The following is a 21,951-nucleotide window of genomic DNA, read 5'->3' on the forward strand; positions in this document are numbered from 1 at the left end:
AGGTAAACTTGAAATTGGGCGCATTTTTACCCTAAAATGCCGCGTTAAGTTTTGTACTAGTTTGAACTATTTTTAAGACAAAAATGCATCAAGTTGTTTTTTTTGGGTTTTTCTCGCCTCAATTTTTCTATACATCTCCTATAGACCCACTAAATAGTTAGATATTGATACTGTAAACCTTTTATTTTCAATTCTTCTTCTATAATGTGGATTTTATTATTCTTGTTTTTTTTTTCAGGTTGAGAAATGTGCAAAATTTATAGCAGATTTCATCTACTATACCCCAAACAAGGCAATTGAGGGACCACTTTCTTCTGGTATGAGGTAACTAAACTGAATCACTTCAAAGTATTGATTTCACCCAATATTATGGCATCTATGGCCTAGTCGGGTTCAGAACCCCTCCGCTTATTTTAAAGTTCATAGAAAATAAAGATGATGGGGCTGGTATTTGGTCAATTATTATTTTTACTTTAGGTGAAGTTGTTTTAGATTATATGTATTTTGTATTGATTTTTTTTGCAGGGCTTAGGCATTAGAAAAAAGTCCCCCTTTTTTTTCCTCAGTTTATTCTAAATTCAAAATCTTTTTTAGAGTATTACAAGAACAAGCTGGAAATAGTTTGGAAATGAGCCTTTTGCTGGTTTCTCTTCTCAGGGGTCTTGGATATAAAGTCTACGTGGTTTTAGGTAATAATATTCAACAAGAACAAATAGCAACATAAGCGTGCAGAAAGAGGATATAGTGACGTTTTTTCACCTTCCTTAAAATCTAAATTTGAAAGGCAAAGCCTGCTTTCCCTTATTTTTATCCCCTCAAAGTTTACACACTCCTTGCAAACCCATTGTGGCAGATTTGTCAATCAATCTCTTAATAATAAATTTTCAAAATTTCTTCTATTATAGATCTTATCCTTCTTTTTTCTCTATTCCTTCCCCTTGATTTTATAACACTGAATATCTGCTGTATTATCTGCATGTTTGTCCATCCATGATTATTTTGTGCTTTGCTTCTTAAGGATGTGGTCATCTTTGTTCTACATATATTTAGGTTTGGTGGACAGGAAAACAGCCGAGATGGATCTTTCTGGTGTTAGATACACATTTGATGAAAAGGTAACACTATATATTATAATTATATTATCCACAATGTTTAGGTTAAATACAGGGATTGAAAGGGATGACAAAGGCCGATAAATGAATGCACATCCCCGATGATAATACACAAAATTAGCCCTTGGTTAGCTTACAATAAGTTGTAGAGACTTTTGGACACTCAACTTAATCAACCAACCAATCAGAATTCAATAAAAGTCTTCAAAGTTTTTACGTCAATGAAAAAGAACATGTTCTCATAAAACTTTGGGGAATAGTGAAATAAACAGCCCAGTCCCTCCCTGGTTAAATATCATATTTATTATTTTACATAAAAATGGTTTTAACAATAAAATTTTTACTTTGGCTTGACTTTACTAAACTTTTGTGCTAATAGAATATTGATGAGTAATAGAGATACATTTATGTAGTAGATTTAGGTTTCTAGTAGTAAGGATATTTTGACCTCGGTAACTTCTTAGGTTGAAGAAAAAGACTCGAAGGTGACATTTGCCCAGGAATCCAAGTACAAGCTAAAAATGCCACCAGATTTAAAGTAAGATATGCATTTATTACCGGCTATGCCCCTAGAGGCTTCATGGGGACACTGAATAGAATGTATCTTGACACTTTACTTTCACTTTTAGGTTTAAAAAAGTAATAAAAATTTGTTGTGGTGGGGAGTTATTGTTATTTGGAGGGTGGAGCAACACTTCCCCAAAATAGTTATAAACCTTCCATGGATGTAGAAGCTTCACTGAAATGAAGATCCAAGCAGTTAGTGAGATCCTTCGCTACACACACAAACAAACAGAAAGGCATTCAGCAATTTTTTTATATGATAATAAAATTTATATAAAATTTCAGGAGTAAATATCAAGAGTTTTTGTTAGAACAAGAAGAGTTATCAAAATCTAAAAGTTTAACCACAAGTTCTTTAGCTACCAAGGAATCATTGATATTTTAAACAATTTTTTAGCCTCATCCTATGTGAAGGGTTTAGGGGTTAACCCCCTCTCCAAACATATCTATTTATGGAGGGCATTCTAAGGGAGGAAGGAAGGAAGTTGTACCCCCCCCCCGCACGTCATATTGCCAAAAACTGAGGTAGACTAAAATTTGAAAATCAGTCACCAAATTTGAGATTAATTGGTCAATAGGCAATTTATGTAGTTTAGACTTTACAAGAGCATTTAACACTTTTTTGTTACATAACATTCAGAGATTAAATCTAATAACCACGCCATATCATTAGTTAGCTTAAAAACTTCGGATATTTTATTGAATTTTAATTATTTTTTTCTAAAATAGTAATGTCACAGCTTTATAGTTAAATCTACAGAAGAAATAATTTATTTTTATTTACTGTGGATGTATAACAATTTATCGTCCGGTGTCTTATCCCTTATGAACTCTGCTAATAAGTTAGCTTACTTATTTCTCCTTTTCCATATATTTGAAGCAATGATAAATTAACAGACTGAGTCTGAGCTTTTACATGCCTGGGTTTATTGTGAGGTAAACATCTAAATCCTTGTAATAAAGTAACAGGATGTCTATCTGTCTGTACCAAAGGATCTCGCTAACCGCTGAACCGATCGGGTTTTTCTTTACAGGGTAGATTCTCATAGGTCCTGGGAAGGGAACTATTTTGAGGAAGGGCACCACCACCCTCCTCCTAAGAGAAATCGCCCCTAGAAAAATTCCCCCCATCCAAAAAAAATTTAATTTGATTAAAAATTTCCTCTCCCCAAATTTTTTTTTCTCTTAAATCTGAAATAAAAAAATGGTTATCAAACTCATCTCCCCCCCCTCTTAAAGTGCCCCTAGAGGCCTCTAGGGGGCGTAGCCGCTAGTATTGTTATAAAGTAGCTATGCATTTTAAATAAACAAAAAGATTCTCAATAACATAAAATTCGTTATCGTATTCGAGGGAAGGGACTTTTTGAACCAAAAATATTGATTTAACTTTTTACATTTAATATTCCCAGAATGGGAGGGGACATTGGACTGTAAATGATAATGGTACAGAAAGTTATCTAAACATGCTCTCTTAATTGTCGTCTCTAAAACTCTGTTGATTGGTTGGTTGAAACTAGCAGCGTCCAAACTTTTAAGCAAATTTTTAATCTAAGGGTAATCATCATTTGGGATAAAAATCAATTTATCTTCCATTGTCTTATCCCTTAAGATCCCTGAATATTACCGATAAATATTACATGCAAGGGTGAGAGAGGGGTGTCAACACTCCCTAAGATTTTTACACCTAGCTCCATTTTAAATCACAGTTAACGTAAACGCGTTGAAATTCATTGCCAGACAACCATCCGTAGTTTAATTTGATCTATTTCCTTATCAACCAATTAAGCCTTCATGATTTCCCTCGCATTTCGCCACAAACAAACCTGTTACTTTATGTAGTAGCAAAGTAGACAGATCCTTAGTGATCTATTCATGGCTACCCGGGCAGAACTGATTAGGATTTAGGTTGTTTATTGTTTATTGTTATAGTAATTTGAATTGTGTTTTTATGTTATTTTTTGATTTTATGACTATGTTTAATTTTTATGCCCAAATAAATATGTTTATGTTTATATGTTTATGTTTTATGTAAAAAATACTTATTTTAGGTTAGGTTAGGTTAAGTAAAGATTATATTAAAAAGGACTGTAATAAATTTTATTCAAAAGGTGAAATTATGAAAAGTTGGTGCTGGGGGGGCTCAGTAAGAGTTTGAAATATTTTTTTTCTTATTTTAGGGACCTCAACCAATGTTTATAGAAGCAACTACAGGTTTGGTCATTATTATATTAGCGCAGCTACTTTATGATTAGGATTTTGTCCGTTTGTTCTTCTGGGATTAAAAATAAAATTAATTTTTTAATTGTGAATTTTAAAGTTCACAAAAATACAATATTACAATTAAACATTTAAAAAACAATAATATTGCACAAGCTATATTTTATAGTGCTATCTAACAGAACTGAAGTATTTTTTTTCATTTTTTAGGCTACACAAAGTCTCTAACAGATCCGAGTTATATCAGGTACAACAAACTTAGAATTTATCATGAAGGGAGATGACAATTGACTGTAATTTTATCAATACTAGTGACCACAAACAAAGAGTCCTATAAAGGCACTTAAGGGAAGATGGGGGAAAATTCGGGAATAGTCCCTTTCGTAACATCGCCCCAAAAGGAGCGATTCGTCGTATCTTTAAATGTCTTTTTATAGGTTATTTTCGGTTAGGTTAGGTTATATTGGGTTAGGTGATTGCCCCACAGGGTTAGGTAATTGGTCCCGCAGGGTTAGAGCCCCCAGCAGGGGCTAGAAATAGGAGAAAAGCTACTGTGAAAAATACGAAGAATCGCCCCATAAGGTGCGATGTTACGAAAGGGACTATACCCGAAAATTCTACCCTTCAATTTCAGTTTTAGATAAAGCTAGATAAAGAAGCTTCACTGCAAAGGAGAATCATATCGGTCCAGCGGTTAGCCAGACACACAAACATGGAAAGACATCCTGTTATTTTTATATATTTCAGTATAAACTGTTTAACAATTAGAACTATTGGCTTGATACCACAATTATGGAACTTATAAGAACAACTCATCAACATTAGCAGACAGATACACAATCATTCTAGCACTTTTTTTCAGTATAAACTGTTTGTTCAATGATCAGAACTATTGGCTTAATATCAAACAGAGGGAACTTGTTAGAACAGGTAAAAAAAAATATTTTTTTCCCTCATCACTCAATAAAAAAATTCCCTTGGTTGAAAAATTGTAAAATGGCTTAGCAACAAAGAGGTACTTTCCGGATGGTCTTCCACTTTAATTTTTAATTAGAGTCCACGGCCCTAGAGGCCTTTAGTGCCCCGTGAGGGGGGAGGAGAAGTCGACCCAACCCACACTCAATTTTAGTTTCAAAAAGAAAAAGGGAAAAAAAATCTAGGGGAGGTTGGTGGTACCCTCCCTTCAAATTCTTATAAGCCTTTCCAGGACCTCCGAGAAGCTACAATGTAAAGGAGAACCTTATCTGTTCAGTAGTTAGCGAGGTCCTTTGGTAAAGACAGACAGACAGACACAGATACTGTTACTTTCTTAAAAGGATCAGAATGCTCTTCCTTTCAAACACAACCCAAAAAGATATTTGCTTAATACAATAGTACTTATACAGACAGATGAACAGAGCTGGATCTTTAAATGTGTAGCCGTTGGCGTGGCTGTAGCCGTGGCCGTAGTCATGGCTGTGGCTTTAGCAACGCTTTAGCCACACTAACTTTTAACCACGTTACGACTACGACCACGCGTTGCCAATATGATTTAAAGATAGCATTTTTTTTTGTGGCCACGGCAACGCGTGGTTAATATGATTTAAAGATCGCTATTAGGTTGGTGGCTGTAACTCTGACCACGACTACGGCAACGGCTACGCTTTTAAAGATCCAGCTCTGATAAACATCCAAGTAATACAAAAAGAATAATTTCCAGGTAAAACACTTATGCTGGATGATACCACAACCTGGGTCAAACTGATACAAGATAAAAAACCAAAGCCACAGCCAAAGGTATTAACGCTTTGGGTAGAGTCATAAATTTCACTACTGGGCGGTTCCCTAAAAGTGCTTTTTAGAGCACAGAAACTCCCACCATATATTGATATGAATTGATAATAGCATGGGCAGGAAGAAAGTTTCATATGTCTATGCTTTACCTGAAGTCAGGTTAATTTGGAATGGGTACAAGGTAGAACCACATGCAAAAATGAAAAAAGAAACCCCTCATTTTTCCAATTTATTTAAAAATTTGATTGGGAGGGTATCTTTTTGATAAAAGTTGCAATAATTTTAAGAATATTAATTTCATTACATTGCATTGATTTTTAAGGTTGTCATTCACTTTATTACAATTTTGAAAATTAACTTCTTTGTTTGTGATGTTGTATAAAAACATCAAATTTAGTTGAAATGTATAATAATAGCAGGAAAAGATAGATATTAAAAAGAAAAGGAAAATAACGACAGAAGGACACATTTACTTATAGAGTAGCTTTCCAAATTGAGAGGAGTTGACAATAGATTTATACCTGAGAGAGAACCGGGCAGAGCACAGCGCTACAAACAAAGAAAGGACAGAAATACAGAATGACAGACAACTTTGCTCTCGAAAATATCTAACATGTTAATAAATGTCAGATCAACCGACTAATAAAAAAAGGCTATTAGTAGAGTAGCTTCGCTCTGGTCTATAAATATAAGATATTCATATTTTTATATATTGAATAGTATATCATATTTTACAAAAATGCTTTACATAAAAAAACAAGAAAAACAAACAAAAACACTATGCTTATCACTCTTAACAGCGAACAAAATTGAAACATTTTCATTTTTAAAAAATAAAATTTGGTAAACTTATACATTATAAAGTTAGTAAGTAACCAAAAATACCCAATCTCTTTTCAAGAAAGAAAAACATTGATATTTGCTTGTTTACTTTGGCTACTCTTATCTAATATTGGTCGGTTAAAACTAGCTGAATTGTCCTATAATTTTGATCTACAGAAGGGGTAATTTAGTTTACAATCATTGGGGATGTACATTAATTTATCGTTCATAGTCTTGTCATTTAAGATGCCTTGGTATTTTATGGATAAATTAGTAATCTGAGACTACATAAAAAAAACTAATGTCAACTTCTTAATTTTATTTATTTTTATTAAATTTGGTTATAGCTATTTACATGTTATGATATATGAAATACATAATGATTGAATATTAATCCTAACTTTTTTCAAAGATAATTCCCTCAGCCACAAAAAGAAAGGTTAGCATATGACTGTGAGACCACTTTTGTACATATCATTCTAATTAAAAAAAACAAAAAGCAAGGCAGTATTTCTCCAAAGAAGCATGGAATGGAATGAAATGATTTAATGTTTAATGTTTTTTTCTTCTTCAGGTTTCTGAAATGTGATACATGTGTGTTTAAGATTTTTGCAATTCTGTTATTTTTATGCCCTTTGAAAAAATTGCAACAAAAGACATATAGATTTTATCTTTTCCTCCAATTCAAATAAAAAAAATAGATTTATGTAATTTCTAAGAATCTACAAGACAAAGGAACTAAAAAGTTTGTCTGTATTTATGAATCACACTTTTTTATATTAAGTTGTTAGATTACATGTGGTGCAATCATTTTTTTCATTTAAAAATGCATAAGTTTTCATGAAGAATTAATCTTGTAAATTAAAATTCTTCTTTTTAAAGTTTCAATAACGAAATTGCAAAAATCTTTATTTCTTCTAAACATTTTTTATATCTTTTTCTTGTGGAACAATTTATGAATATAAAATAAATTTAAAAAAAAACAATAAGTAATTTAGGTGGATTTTTATCTGAAGAAAAACCCCATGTCATCTTTTAATATTTCGTATTTTTTACAAACATATAGATAAACAATTGATTCTATCTTAATCATGATAATTTTTTTCTTCCGATGAATTATACCTCAAGCAATTAATATAAAAACCTTAAATCTATTTGTTAATGTTTTCGGCATGATTTTTTATACTGTTTTTAACCTTTTAAAATTCTAAATGTTTATTTTTTGGTGATTTTAACCTTTTTGCATGATGTACATACAGATAAAAACGCACGGTTTTTGACAACAATAAAAAAATAAATTTAAAATCAGGGAAAAAACACTACAACCTGTTAAACTGTCAGGACATGTGATTTATATGAAAATCATATAGAAAAATATTCAAAAATTTGATTAGGGATAATGACAGGATTAAAGTAGGGTTTCACAAACTAAAAACTTGATTTTTGCTTAATTATAATCCCAAGTTCTAGTTTCATTTGCTTCCTTCAGTCCAATTTCCGAATTTACAAAAATTCAAAATATGGTTGCAAAAAATATGCCTTCTAAATAATAACTTTCAATGTTTACTAAAAAACAGATATACAAAGAAATAAGAACTAGAACCCCTTTTTTAAATTTACAGAAAAATCTTTTAAATTCTTCCAGGTTTCTAAGAATGAAAAAAATGGTTCCTTGCAACCCCCCCCCCCCAAAAAAAAAAAAATTGCTAGATGAAACATAACTAATCCTGTAAACAATTTAATCCTATTTCTTGCCCCACAGTGATTTATACAAAAAATAGTCCATAGTCTTAATTTCGCATAATGACATGTCAAGACACTTTACTAGGGTTGTAACGTGTTACTAATCACATGAAAACAAAACCTGTTCTTACCATAGCAGCAGCAGGAAGAATACAGAAAGACTCCATTTGGATTGATCAAAACTTCCCGCCAGACAGACGATGATGACAAGGTAAGTTTTGTCCCTTAATAGAGAGGAAGGCTAATTTATCCCTGATTTTTTTTACCTTTAGAATATTTGGGTATAGTCCCTTTCGTAACATCGCACCTTATGGGACAATTCTTCGTATTTTTCACAGTAGCTTTACTTCTATTTCGAGCCTCTTCGGGGGGCTCTAACCCTGCGGGGCCAATAACCTAACCCTGTGGGGCAATCACCTAACCAAATATAACCTAACATAACCTAAAATAACCTATAAAAAGCCATTTGAAAAATATGACGAATCGCTCCTTATGGGGCGATGTTACGAAAGGGACTATTCCCGAATATTTTCCTGGAAAGCGTTATACCTATATGCCTATCTATTAAGATATCTAAAACAGCAAAAATACATTTATGTGGAAGCTTATATTATCTTTCATTGAATTAAGGATAAAAAAATCCCCCCCCCCCTCCCTTCTGAAATAAAAGTCCGTGATACTTCTCTTCCCAAATTGCCTTGGGTGAATTCTTATTATTTTTTTTGTAGCAAAGCAGTTATGTGAGATAGAGATTGTATTTTTAGTGGTGAAGCTGTATTATATAATTCACTTTGTTGTCCGCCTGTCCATCAGCCCGTAACGCTATAAGGGAAATGTGATTTTCTCAGCTGCTATTCAAGATACACGGCGGAATTTTTTTGTGAAGATTCCCTTTCCAATGATCATCCATTATAAAATTTATTTTGTCCATCTGACTGTCAGTCATGTTACAAAATATAAATATATAGTACGTGAGAAAGGTTTCATGATTTTTTCTCTAATATATTTCTATTCTTGATCTTATTTATTCCTCAAATGCTCTTAAAATCTCCAAGACCGTATGCCCATCAATAATGTTTTGTGCTTCGCCACTTATTGGTGTTGTTATCCTTATTTATATTCTTCTAACTATGGGAAAAAAATTAAGCATTAAAGCCTTTTAATAACATTTTGATAATATGATTTATTTGAAAACAGGAGGAAGAGGTATAATATAATATAACATAGAAATTAAATTGTTCATTTAGTTCAAAGACACAAAAATGAACATAAAAAATATAGATAAAAAAGCACTACAGTATTTTAAATATTGAGGTCAATTTTTACAAAAGTAAAAAAATCTTAATTTCTAAAAGGTTTTGTAAGTATATAGATAGATTAAAGTAAGTATATAATGATTTTTTTTGCATGGTTTTGGATTTTTTTTTTGTTTGGTATCAACGTAAATAGAACTTTTAAATTTTTTTTTAATGTGTATAAAAGATAGCATTCGTATGTATTATTCTTTGGGGTTAATTTTCCCCTAATTAAATTATTTAATTGTACTTGTATCCAAAGTTTTGCTCTCTCATTGGTAAAATAAAAAAAAACATATGGTACTTCTATTAGATCTTGATTGTTTGGCTGAAATTTGCAGTGTCAAAACTTTTCAACCAAATTTTTTAATGTATAGAAGGGGTGATTATGTATATCATTGCTAGGGATTTACATTGTAATATTTCTGAAGATTTTGCTATTTTAAGAAAGGATTTTTGTTGAATACTGAAACTACTACATGCTATTGCACAAAAAGGCACAAAATTAATCCAGAATGCTATCTTAAAATACATTATATAGAACACATAAAAAGCATGTGTTTACATACATTAAAAATACACATAATATTAAAGACAAAACAGTTTTTAAACTATTCCAAATACTCCTGAAAATTAAATCCTTTTGAATTTGGAATAGTTTAAAAAGACACAAAATTTTCAGACAAGCTATTTACAAGAAAAGATACATGTATTTTAGAGAATTAAAGTATATAGAGTTTGGACGTGCCCTTATAAGGGAAGGACAATTTCTGTGCACGTCCCTAATAGATAATAAGTAGAATTGTATGTACTGAGCGTAATTATATGTAGAAGACCTATAATTACAAAATAGTCGTAGTTTTTGATAATTTTGACTATATTATAGATATGTTTTGTATTAATTATTAGTTAGAAATAACAGGACCTAACAAATGTAATTGTATGTATGTATTAGAATTGTTTTTAGTATTTTAAATATAAATGTATTTTTCTATCTATGTGTGGGTACAAAAAAAAATATAGGTAATTTTAGAGTCTATTGTAAAAAGTAGGTCTGTAAAAGAAAGTATCTTTGAAATTGCTCTTCACAGAAATATAGATATTTGGTTGGTTTCATACTAAAGACGATACACCCCTCTGATCAATAATAAGTCCCCTGGAAGATAGGGGAGCAGTCGTTAGTTATATTATATACTTATTTAGTTTAAACATCACAAAAAGCTTTTAAAAGCCATAGAGGGGGATCTAATTTTTTTATTTTACAATTTAGATTTTTCAATTTTTTTTTTTCACATACTCCCCAATCCATGATGTAATCTTATTCTTTAAAATTTATGTGAATTATTTTTAATATATTTTTCTATTTAAAGATTGAACCGGATGTAATCCGTCGTCCGTGGGATACAATGGACTCCTGGATTGGATCCTTGGGCATACCAAAGGAATCCTATGAACTTATCTTTAGGCTGGGTCAGAAAATTGAAAGGTAAATTAATGCATGCTTGACTTCAGGCAGGCATTTGATAGAAACAAATTAAAAATTTGCTTAATTTTTCTACTCTAAAACAATGAGATAAAGGTGAGTTTAGTTAACATAGGTGTAATACAGGGGGGGGGGGGAGGAAAAGATTATGTACCCTTCCACCAAAAAAAGTATTTATGAGTGCCGTAGTATTTCTGAAAGTCTTTTAAATTTTGGAAAATTTACTGTTTTTTTTTGGGGGGGGGGGGGGGGTGGGATGTGGGAGGAAGTAGGGGAGGGGAGATGCGACAAGTATTTTATATGTTTAATCAAATTTTTCTTTCATATAGATATTTCGAGACTAAAGTTGAACATTTTGCTCCCTATTTACTGAAGGATGGATTGGTCATAAGAATAACAAAATTCAGAAGTAACCATGAAAAGGCTGATAAGGTATTGGACATAGATTAGAATAGATAGATGGAAACTTAGGTAGAGACAAAATATAAAACTGATAAGATATTGTACTCAGATTAGAATAAATAGATGGTAATTAGGGTATAGTCAAAAATACAAGATATTGACTATTAATGTTAAAGATGATAAATAGTGTTTAGTAAAAAAAATAGAAAAAATATTAGGTAATGGGTTCTTCACATATTATATAAATTGTTAAATCATCTAATGGAACACAGTAATAGTGTCTGACTGATTATGACGTAACAAAAAAAAATTAGCCAATGAGAGGCCGTTATTGACCAATGGTAAAATTTATAGTGGCCTCTCATTGGCTAATTTTTTTTGTTACGTCATAATCAGTCAGACACTATTACTGTGTTCCATCTAATGTATTCATAGATTATAATTTGTAGATAACTAATGAGGTAATGTCTACAGATTAAAAATTAAGGATTGAATAAAATATTAGGAGAAATACAGAAATAACACAATGAATTGTATTTTTAGTAGATATAACAATTTTTTTCTAGAAAGTGTCTTTTGGATGTTTTTTTTTCTATTCTTGAGAGTCAAATAGCAGATGTTATACAATGTTCATACCACTAGTTGTTTTTCCCTAACCTCTAGGTTTTCCTGAAAACTACAAATATTTAACCAGAATTTCCTGGGTTTATTAGCTACAGCCAAAATTTTTCCTACTTTGAATTACAGGATTAAGTTTAAAATTATAGATTGCTAACTTTTCAATTTTAGATACGAGAAGTTGCAAGATATAGAAACAGGTTTGACAAGCTAGAGGAGAGACAAACATACTTCAGGGAGAACAGAGTTGTGGAACATTTTGGAAGGGGCAGAGAGGATAAACTTGCACAGGTAAGTTGAAAGTTTCTAGGAAGGGTTTTTAAACCTACACCTACTTCATTGAAGTAAAACAATACAGGGGAATTATATGTTCCCACCCCATGAACCTTATGCCGACTTTCAATTTGGTCTTTAAATATCAGCCAATAGCATCGCAAATAATAACACAGCCAAGTTGCTACAAAAGAGCTGAAAACAATTTGCAAGCAGATGTAAAAGGTCCCCAACACTGGATCCAGGTATTTGTCTGGATTGTATATCTATACTTATACATGTACTAAGAACAAATTATATAATAGCTTAAAAAAACCTATTGAATTTTAATTTTTTTACTTAGATTGTAACAGATACTAAGTATAATGAAGAACAAGTAAAAACCTACACTTTCTATCATGATAACAGGTAAAAAATTCAATTAGGCTCATTAAAAAGTTTATTTTCTTCAAGTCATTTCGCTCAAAAAAACAGTTCCTATAATTTCTTATTGCTCTGAAAATGGTAAAAAATAAAACAAAAACTTGTAATTTTTATTTAGATAACCATACTAGAAATGTATTTTCATTGCATAACTATTCAATAACTATGATTTGCAGGCAAGATGGTCTGTTCCAAAGAGAAGTGACTGAATGGGAGCTCAAAGACAAATATTTGGACAGAGAGGACAATCTTGCTTCTTTGAGGGTAAGTTTTACTTGTTTACATCAGACATAAAGCTGTTTAAGTGTTGTGAATTTTAAACTCTTTCGTTTATTTCTTAAGAAAAAAAACTTATGATTTTGTTTCTCAGGTTCATTTTGGAGTTCCAGATAAAAAGTTTGGACCCGCTGAAGAAGAAGAAAACTCTAGAATTCCAAGGTGATTTCAACTAAATATGTTGATCTAACCAACAGATCTATCAGCTCTTACTTAACCTAAGAAATTTTTTTTCTAAAGAGTCATTTCTGTACATCATTTAAAATACTAAAATTTATCATCTTTTCAGGAAAATTTTGAAACTTATTGAAGAATTCAATGTTCCGCCTGGTGAGGAGCCAAGGTGAGCATGTAGTTTATATTTTAGAACTAGGATGTTTAGGTGTCTGTTTGTTTATCAAGGCATTCTGCTTTTTTAAAGACTTATAACAGTTAGTTTTTTGGGAAAGAAATATTTTCAAGAATCTTTTAAACCATTGAAAAAGGATAAATGATGCTTATAGAATACTAGAGGTGGCGTTCTAAAATTATTCCGCTATTTGCTAGATTGAATATCAATCTTTTTCTTCCATTGTCCTATCCCTGTTTAAAGTATTAAAGTATTTCCTCTTTCTTTAAAATATTTTAGGATCCTAATATTTTTTATTTCAAATTATCGTCCTAAAAGGGTTAAAATGTTTTGTTAACTGTTAAATTTTAGTTCAATATCTGACCACACTACGCACGTATCGCTAGTATCATATTATTTTAAAACTAAGTTTTCTTTTATTTATTATATTATAGATTTAAATTTTCTGTTTTATGAATATAAATTTAATACTTCAATATAATTCAAATAGCAACATGAAATAAAAAAAGAATTTATTCTTCAAGCAGTAAAATAATGGGTCATATCGTTCTGGTCAATGGGAGTTTATTATGGATTATTGGAGCACTATGAGTTTTAAACATTTATTCCTTGGAAAACTTGAGCTCATATATAGACATTTATTTCCTGTACAGATCTGACATGGATCTTGAAGCAATATAGCAGGCTGTTTTGTAAATGTTAAAAATTGGAAGAATCTATTAAATAAAAGTTATCGCAAATATACTTAGTAAATAACTAAATGCCATTTAAATTAAAATATATTTTTTTTGTTTTAGTAAAAATATTGCTCAGAGAATCTATGATATGGAGGAGGTATTTGTTTGTTTATTTATGATAAATTTCTGGATAAACTGCAGTTTACGGTAAAATATTCCTGGTAATATACATTTACAAAAATCTATGAATTTTAAAGGCTGCTAGCTGCCAAACGGTTGAACGTACATATCATGCCTGCACACTATTTTAAGCGACATAAGAATACGAATAATCTGAAATAGCCATAAATCAATAATGCATAAGTATATCGCAGTGCAAAGAAATGCGCGAAAAAGACCTATTTTATGCGTTTTTTCTTCAGTGAAGCTTTCCCTGTGCATCATTGGATCTTGGCTATACCAGCTTATTTGTAAGCTTTCTTATGCCGCTTAAAATAATGTGCGGGTATGATCTGTACGTTCAGCCATATGGCAGATAGCAGCCTTTAAAATTCATAGATTTTTGGAAATATTCGTTAACAGGAATGTTTTACCGTGAACTGCAGTTGATCCAAATTTCTTTTTGTTGATTAATTATTTGTAAAATTTAGAGAAAAAATATTTTGATGGTTATAAAAAGATAATTTTTTTTATAGCTGTACCTAAATCTATTTTCTTACTTATTTATCTATGTTTTATTGCCTATACCTTAATTTTATTTTTTTACTTATTTGTCTAAGTTCTAATCCTTGTACCTAAAACTTATTCTAATACTTTTTATCTATGTTTAAATTCCTTTACCTGAAACTTATTCTAATACTCTTTGTCTATGTTTTAATTCCTATACATTAAACTTATTCTAATACTTATTTGTCTATGTTCTAATGCCTATATACCTTAAATTTATCTTATTATTTGTCTATGTTTTAATTCCTATACATTAAACTTATTCTAATACTTATTTGTCTATGTTCTAATGCCTATATACCTTAAATTTATTTTATTATTTGTCTATGTTTTAATTCCTGTTAATGATTGAATTCAGGATTGTATAAAGCTAACATTCCACAGAGAGAAGGATAGAATTCTAAGCAGGACCATCACTTTCCATAAACCACCAGAGGGACAGAAAAAAATTGGGTAAAATATTTTTACATATAAGAAATGCTATAAGAAAAGGAAAAAGATTTTTTTTATGGGGGTTTAGGGATTGCTTCTGAATGTTTGAAAGTCTCCTAGTACCTCTTGATAAGAAAATGAGAGGTTTTTATGCCCTGCCTCCTGAGCCTCCTGGTGAATAAGTAAATAAAGAGATTCAGATGATAAGTGGCTGCACCCCCAAAAGAAGTCTTAACTTTCTAGTTAAAACATTCGAAAACGAATGAATAACTTCTGACTGATTACTTCTAAACGGAACCAAATCGGGCCAGCGGGTGTAAGACATGCATCTCTCATACACTTTTGTCCTGTTCAGGTTAGATGATATTCAAGTGTATATGGTGGATCCGAGACAAACCCCACCAACACTCAACTATCTCAGAAAACTTTACACGTAAGTCAAACAAGGACATACACAAGGTACCCAAAGTTTTATAACGCAATCCCTCATTCATTGAATAAAAAAGCTGGGTACTCGAATTCAATTTTAAGTAAATGGTTTGAGCTACCAGTGTCTGGTCCAAACTTTTCAAATTTCGAAATTTTGTTTATCATCATTTGGTAATGGTATATTTGATCGTTCATATTGTTCCTGATATTATACAGGTTAAAATCCCCCAAAACGTAATTGACAACCATAAACTTTATAATAAACAGTAAAAAAAAACCATGCTGAGTTATGTACATATACAATTTATTAGGGATCTTAGGGAATAAGACAATAGTTGATAAATTGATTTTTACATAAAATTACGATAAACAAAGATAATGGTGGAAAAGTTTGGACAAAAAATCAAATTTTATTTAAGCACCGAAAGTTTTTGCACCAACATATGAAGGCCAAGGGTCGTTCGTGTTTTAAAACTTTCAATTTACAGTTTATCAATATTCCCTTTCTCCCTGACTTTTCTACAGGGATAGTAAAATAAGTCATTAGCTCTTTTAACAGATGAAAAATTGCTGTTTTTAAATGGTTTTTATTATTAGTAGCCAAATATTTATCAAAAGTACCAAATGATACCATCCTCCCCCTCTTATTTTTCAAATAATTTTAAAATAAGGGGGGTGGGAATTTTTTCCTCCTTATTTATAAAAGTATAAAACAAAAAAACGAAAAAAATACCATTATTTTAATATTCAAAATAAGAAGGGGGGATATCAATGTTCAAACATTACTTTGTAGGAAAGCTATGTATATATCCCTTTATCCGTGAATATTTTCAGTGAACAATTGAAAGATCAGATGACAGCAGCAAGTCTAGTTATATATCCCTTTATCCCTGAAATAATTCAGTGTACAATTGAAAGATCAGATGACAGCAGCAAGTCAAACTATATATCCTTTTATCTCTGAATATTTTCAGTGAACAATTGAAAGATCAGATGACAGCAGCAAGTCAAGTTATATATCTCTTTATCCCTGAATATTTTCAGTGAACAATTGAAAGGTCAGATGACAGCAGCAAGTCAAGTTATATGTCCCTTTATCTCTGAATATTTTCAGTGAACAATTGAGAGATCAGATGACAGCAGCAAGTCAAGTTATATGTCCCTTTATCTCTGAATATTTTCAGTGAACAATTGAAAGATCAGATGACAGCGGCAAGTCGAGCTAAGGAGACGGAAAAACAAGTTCAACAGTTAATTGACAGGAAATCATTTTATTTTGAAGAATTGATGCAACTCTAAAGTTCGAAATGGCCGTCCGTACGCCCATCTGTTACGATGAAAACGTGATTTTCTTCGGCTGTTATGCAACATATCCGACTGATTTTTTTGTGTAGATTCCCCTCACCAATATTCACCAAGTATATGATTTTTGATTATGATAACTGACCAATGTTCATATATTCTATATATCACGTAGTCCGTCAGTCTGTCTGTAATGCTCTAGGGGGAATCAAATTTTAAAAGTAAAAGTATGTTTTTCTATTCCACTAATTTAGATAGAGAAGGGCGAATTTTTTTGTGTGCAAATATTGCTGATCCATTCTTTTTTTTGTGTTTGAATCATTCTCTCCAATGCACATCTTAACTTAAAATTGATTTGTCAATCTTTTTAAAGATAAGATTTTTGATTTTATTTTAAGTATTTTTAAAACAAGATCTATAAATAAATATTTTGTATAGGAGGCTACAAGAGGAAGCCAAAACAATATTATCTGTTGGTTTATTTGATACTAAAAGAAATCAAAGGGTTCAGGTATAATCATTGTTAATAGATATTTTAAAATTTAGGTTTGTATCTAGAGATCTGTATTCTGTGGGGGGGGGGGGGGGAGGCGGGGCGGTAGGTGGTCAGATAAATAGTCTAAAACCAAACAAAGCCTTTAATTTGGACATAAGAGAAACTATGGTTAATTTTCCAATTGCGATTTTTCTTGGGAATGTGGAGGTCCCTATCTGACAAAATCAATGTAAATCTTTCGGACCTATAAGGTACTGTCAAGGACAACCATATCGGTCCAGCTGTTAGCAAGATTATATAGTACAGAAACACAGACTGACATCCTGGCACTTTTATGTACGGATGATATAAATAGAAAGCGATTACTGTTTTTTTAAAATCTTTATTTCTTACAGAGTGGTCGTGATAGACAACAACGAGAACGTAAGGAGCGAGAGAAGAGTGAAGTTGACCTGGAGCTGGACTTCCTGGCTCCCTTCCTGGCCAAGTATCCTACAGACCTGACCTACCAGCAGGCTCTCTCCGTCAGGGAGGAATGCCTCATTAGCATTAAGGTAATTTCTAGTTTGACTTCGAATCTGATTAATTTTGGCTGGACTATAACCGGTTCTGAGCCTTTCTAAAGAAAACATGTTAATATTGCCCTTTCCAAAAAGCATCCAGTATACAACTTACTTGGTCCGTCGATCTGTTCTTTATGTTACAAAAGGATTTGTGATTTTTATTATCCTTCTTTTTTTCTTTTCTTTACTTATGACCATAGAAAAGTTGAAATCTGCTTTATCGTCCATCCTGTCAGTTTGTCCAGACACATTTTTTATGCTTTGCTTCTTATTTATGTTGTCATCCTTGTTTTTTTCGGGTATAGTCCCTTTCGTGACAACGCACCTTAATTATTTTCAAATGGCTTTTGATTGCCCTGCAGAGTTAGGCAATTTTCCCTCCAGGGTTAGAGCCACCCTCCCCCCCCCCCCCAGGGGCTAGAAGTAGGTGAAAAGCTACTGTGAAAATACGAAGAAACGCCTATTAAGGAGCGTTGCCACAAAAGGGACTATGCCCTTTTTTCTCTTTATGAATATTGTCATCCTTGTTATTTATTTGTAGGCTGGTATGAAAGAGAAAGAATTGGAGCTTCAAGGCAATTTAGATGGGCTTAAGAAAGAAATGATTGCTCTCAAGTTAAAGAGTGATGAAGACCCTACATTACAGGTAGGACAGAAAGACAGTGGGACATACAGACAGACTTACAGATTGAAAGCAAAATACATGTTAGATAGCTCTATCGATAATAAGTTAAAAGACATATAGATCTAACTATAAAACTTATTAAGATAAGATAAACATAGATAGATAGAAGCATAGACGTCCAAGGGGGGGGGGGTAATGGGGCGATTACCCCCCACCTTACAAAAATTTTACCCCCCCCCCAAAAAAAAAGCTTGGACGTCTATGGGTAGAAGGTTGGATTAATAAAGAGGATAAATATATAGATAGAAAAGTATATCTGGATAGATAGATTGATTAAAATGTTGATCATATAGATAGGTGTAAAAAATCTTGAAATATCTTCTTTTTATAAATACCTATAATAAGATATTTTATAAAATCAAATGTAAAATAAAAGCAATATTTGATAATAATCGAATAACTATAAATAAGAAACTGAAGTCAGCAAAATTATAAAACAATTTTTGCTTATTCTGTTTTTCGTTAGAAATAAACGAATAACCAATACAAAGATTTTAATATAGCTAAAGGAATATTGATTTAATTTTTAAACAAATATTTTGATAAAAAAAGTAATGTCCATGAATAGTAGAACAATAAATGCAGGGCTAGGAAGCCTTGTGTAAGCCGTCTGTAAGACTAAGGGAAATTATTTTTTTACAATTTTAAAATCAGCTGGAAGTCTAAACCTGGTCCAAAAATGGCAATCCCTGTTATCAACATTTTTTCCAAAGCATCCAAATTTGTGGCTTAGTCGCGCAGCTGCTGAGCCATGATTAAAAGTTACATAACAATTTAAGCAGGCTGTTCGATAAATCTTTTAAAATCCGCAAATCCTTATACTAAAGTAACAGGATGTTTGTCTGTCTGTCTGTGAGTCTGTCTGTGTGTCTGTCTGTGTGTCTGTACCAAAGGATCTCGCTAACCGCTGAACCGATCGGGTTCTCCTTAACAGGGTAGCTTCTCATAAGTCCCGGGAAGGTTTATAACTATTTTCTTGGGGGGTGGGACACCCCCAACCCCCCCCCAAATTTTTTTTTTCATTTTTAACTAAAATTAAAAATGATTGGGGGGGGGCACCCCCCCCCCAAAAAAAAAAAAAAAAAAAATATTTTTTAAAATTTTTCTTTTAAAATCTAAAATAAGAAATTGGGTTATCAAATTCGACTCCCCCCTCCTCAAGTGCCCCTAGAGGCCTCTATGGGGCGTAGCCGCTAGTAAATAAAAAAGAAGTAAATCTTTCTATATTTGTCAGAGAACCTAAGAGATAGCGCTATGGAAGATAAATTTATATATATCTCAAATGATGATAAACAAAAATACTCCTTTGCTAGAATGAAATAGTTCGAACGAACCAATCAAAATTTGATAAAGTTGGTCAATGTTTCTGAGCCAACTAATTACATTACGCGGTTGTATAACCTTGGATACCAGTGTTAATTATATACCAATGTTACCTCCCTCCCTGATAGTTATAAAGTAGATAACCTACTAAACTTGAAAATGTAGTTTTGAAAAGTCGTCTTTCTGTATTTTAGGAGGAAGTCCAAACAAAGAAGTTCTTTATCAGCGTTGTTGAGACGAGGGTGAAGAGACACATCCAGTATGCTGCTGATATGGTCATTAAGGTGAGTCACGCCTTTTTCAGACTGCATTGCGATGGGATCAAATATAAACTTTTTTTAATGCTTTTGAAGAGACATATTCAGTATGCTACTGATATATCATATGGTCATTAAGGTGAGTCACGCCTTTTTCAGACTATATTGCGATGGGATCAAAAATAGAGATTATTGATTGTGTTTGAAGGGACACATACAGTAAGGTGCTGTTATAGTCAATAACGTAAGTCACGCACTTTTCAGACAATATTGCGATGGGATCAAAAATAAAGTTATTTGATTGTGATTGAAGTAACACATTCAGTAAGGTGCTGTTATGGTCAATAAGGTAAGTCAAGCACTTTCCAGACCATATTGCGATGGGATCAAATATAAACTTTTTTTTATTGCTTTTGAAGAGACATATTCAGTATGCTACTGATATATTATATGGTCATTAAGGTGAGTCACGCAATTTTCAGACCATATTGCGATGGGATCAAGCATTTTTTTTCCATTGTGTTTACAGAGACAAATTTAGTATGCTGCTGATATGGTCATTAAGGTGAGTCACGCATTTTTTCAGACCATATTGCGTTGGGATCAAAATGCAGTTTTTTTATTGTGATTGAAGCGACACTTTTAGTATGTTGCTGATATGGTCATTTTAAGGTGAGTCACACATTTTTCAGACCATATTGCGATGGGATCAAAAGCAAAGTTATTTAGGATTCTTTAATTTCAAATATCAGCATGTTTTTTTTCATCCGTAAGAAATGTTATGCCCAATAAAACTCAATCGTCAGCTTGTCGGTAATGTTATGAAGTACATTTAGTACCCCAAGAATCTCTAAAACATTGGTCTTCATACAAACCAATCTTGTTTTTATTTCAGGTTGAGAAGAAGATTCGAACAGATCCCAGACTGGTTATTCTTAATGAACATCATGCTAGTGATGATTAACTTTCCAAAACAGCTCCACATTCGATCAATTAACTGCTGGAAATAAAACCTGTTTTGAACCCGACTAAAAAGAAACATGTAAATTATATTAGATCTAACTATCAACGATCAACTATACATAATAAATAAATATATATATTAAATTGTTTTTTTTGTTGTTGTTCTTTTGCCTTCTACAAATGAGAATGTCTAACCTTTTTTACTTAAAATATTAATCTTTGGCAGAGATAATTTTTATTATATTTTGGAATGTACACTGTAAAACAATTTTTCATCTTACGTCTTATACCCTAAGAACCTAGTGTAAAGACTCTACTCTTACAATAAAAGTTTTTCTTTTTTATATCTTTTTTATGTATTTTTTGTGGGTTGAATACCTTTGGCAGTGTATCTACCCTCCTTACAATAAAATAACGGTCTTTTTGTCTCTATTAAACTTACTACTTCCATTAATATTTTGCTAACCAATTTTTTGTGGTAGCTTCTCATTGGTCTTTGGATTTTTAGGCTAATTCTCTGCCACCTCTCTCCCACATTGAATGCAATTTTGTGTCAATACAACGCTTCCTCGTTTGATAGGGGATCTAATTCCCGTCCAGGGGGATAAATAATAAATTCTGGGTGCAGATTTCATCCTTCGTTAGTTTCTTCTTCACACAGATTTGCCAACAACAAAGTTGCGGTGCCTACACAATACAACAACAGTATTGGACAACAAATCAATAATCTATCATGAATAGCAATAGA

At 31.9% G+C, this 21,951-nt stretch overlaps 1 protein-coding gene and 2 long non-coding RNA genes across 3 annotated transcripts; all 3 read left to right on the forward strand.

Moving 5' to 3' along the window:
* Positions 1–1,019: 1,019 nt before the first annotated feature.
* On the forward strand, positions 1,020–2,061 carry LOC145322986 (uncharacterized). Its single transcript, XR_013880854.1, has 3 exons — positions 1,020–1,115; positions 1,577–1,650; positions 1,962–2,061. It is a non-coding gene; the product is annotated as an uncharacterized LOC145322986 (long non-coding RNA).
* A 516-nt stretch (positions 2,062–2,577) lies between these two features.
* Positions 2,578–18,343, forward strand: lobo (coiled-coil domain-containing protein lost boys). Its single transcript, XM_080165374.1, has 20 exons — positions 2,578–2,612; positions 3,854–3,887; positions 4,104–4,140; positions 4,756–4,823; positions 5,593–5,669; positions 8,368–8,442; positions 10,897–11,012; positions 11,339–11,441; positions 12,201–12,320; positions 12,646–12,710; positions 12,902–12,989; positions 13,096–13,163; positions 13,291–13,344; positions 14,148–14,184; positions 15,112–15,206; positions 15,541–15,618; positions 16,799–16,903; positions 17,355–17,427; positions 17,808–17,966; positions 18,338–18,343. The coding sequence occupies exons 2-20, from the start codon at positions 3,866–3,868 to the stop codon at positions 18,341–18,343; spliced, it is 1,446 nt and encodes a 481-aa protein (XP_080021500.1). The 5' UTR covers positions 2,578–2,612; positions 3,854–3,865.
* On the forward strand, positions 17,330–21,306 carry LOC145323284 (uncharacterized). Its single transcript, XR_013880911.1, has 5 exons — positions 17,330–17,427; positions 17,808–17,966; positions 18,517–18,621; positions 20,178–20,267; positions 21,136–21,306. It is a non-coding gene; the product is annotated as an uncharacterized LOC145323284 (long non-coding RNA).
* The last annotated feature ends 645 nt before the right edge of the window (positions 21,307–21,951 follow it).

The sequence above is a fragment of the Acartia tonsa genome, chromosome 6 (assembly GCF_053477335.1).
Source record: "Acartia tonsa isolate MP-2025a chromosome 6, ASM5347733v1, whole genome shotgun sequence".
NCBI lineage: Eukaryota > Metazoa > Arthropoda > Copepoda > Calanoida > Acartiidae > Acartia > Acartia tonsa.

What these genes read in the sequence shown, in the direction of transcription:
- lobo (XM_080165374.1), top strand. Translation starts at nt 3,866, where the DNA reads ATGTTTATAGAAGCAACTACAG. An exon ending in GAAAACTCTAGAATTCCAAG is followed by an intron (nt 13,164 to 13,290) that starts GTGATTTCAACT and finishes TCATCTTTTCAG; the next exon opens with GAAAATTTTGAAACTTATTG. An exon ending in CCGCCTGGTGAGGAGCCAAG is followed by an intron (nt 13,345 to 14,147) that starts GTGAGCATGTAG and finishes TTTTTGTTTTAG; the next exon opens with TAAAAATATTGCTCAGAGAA.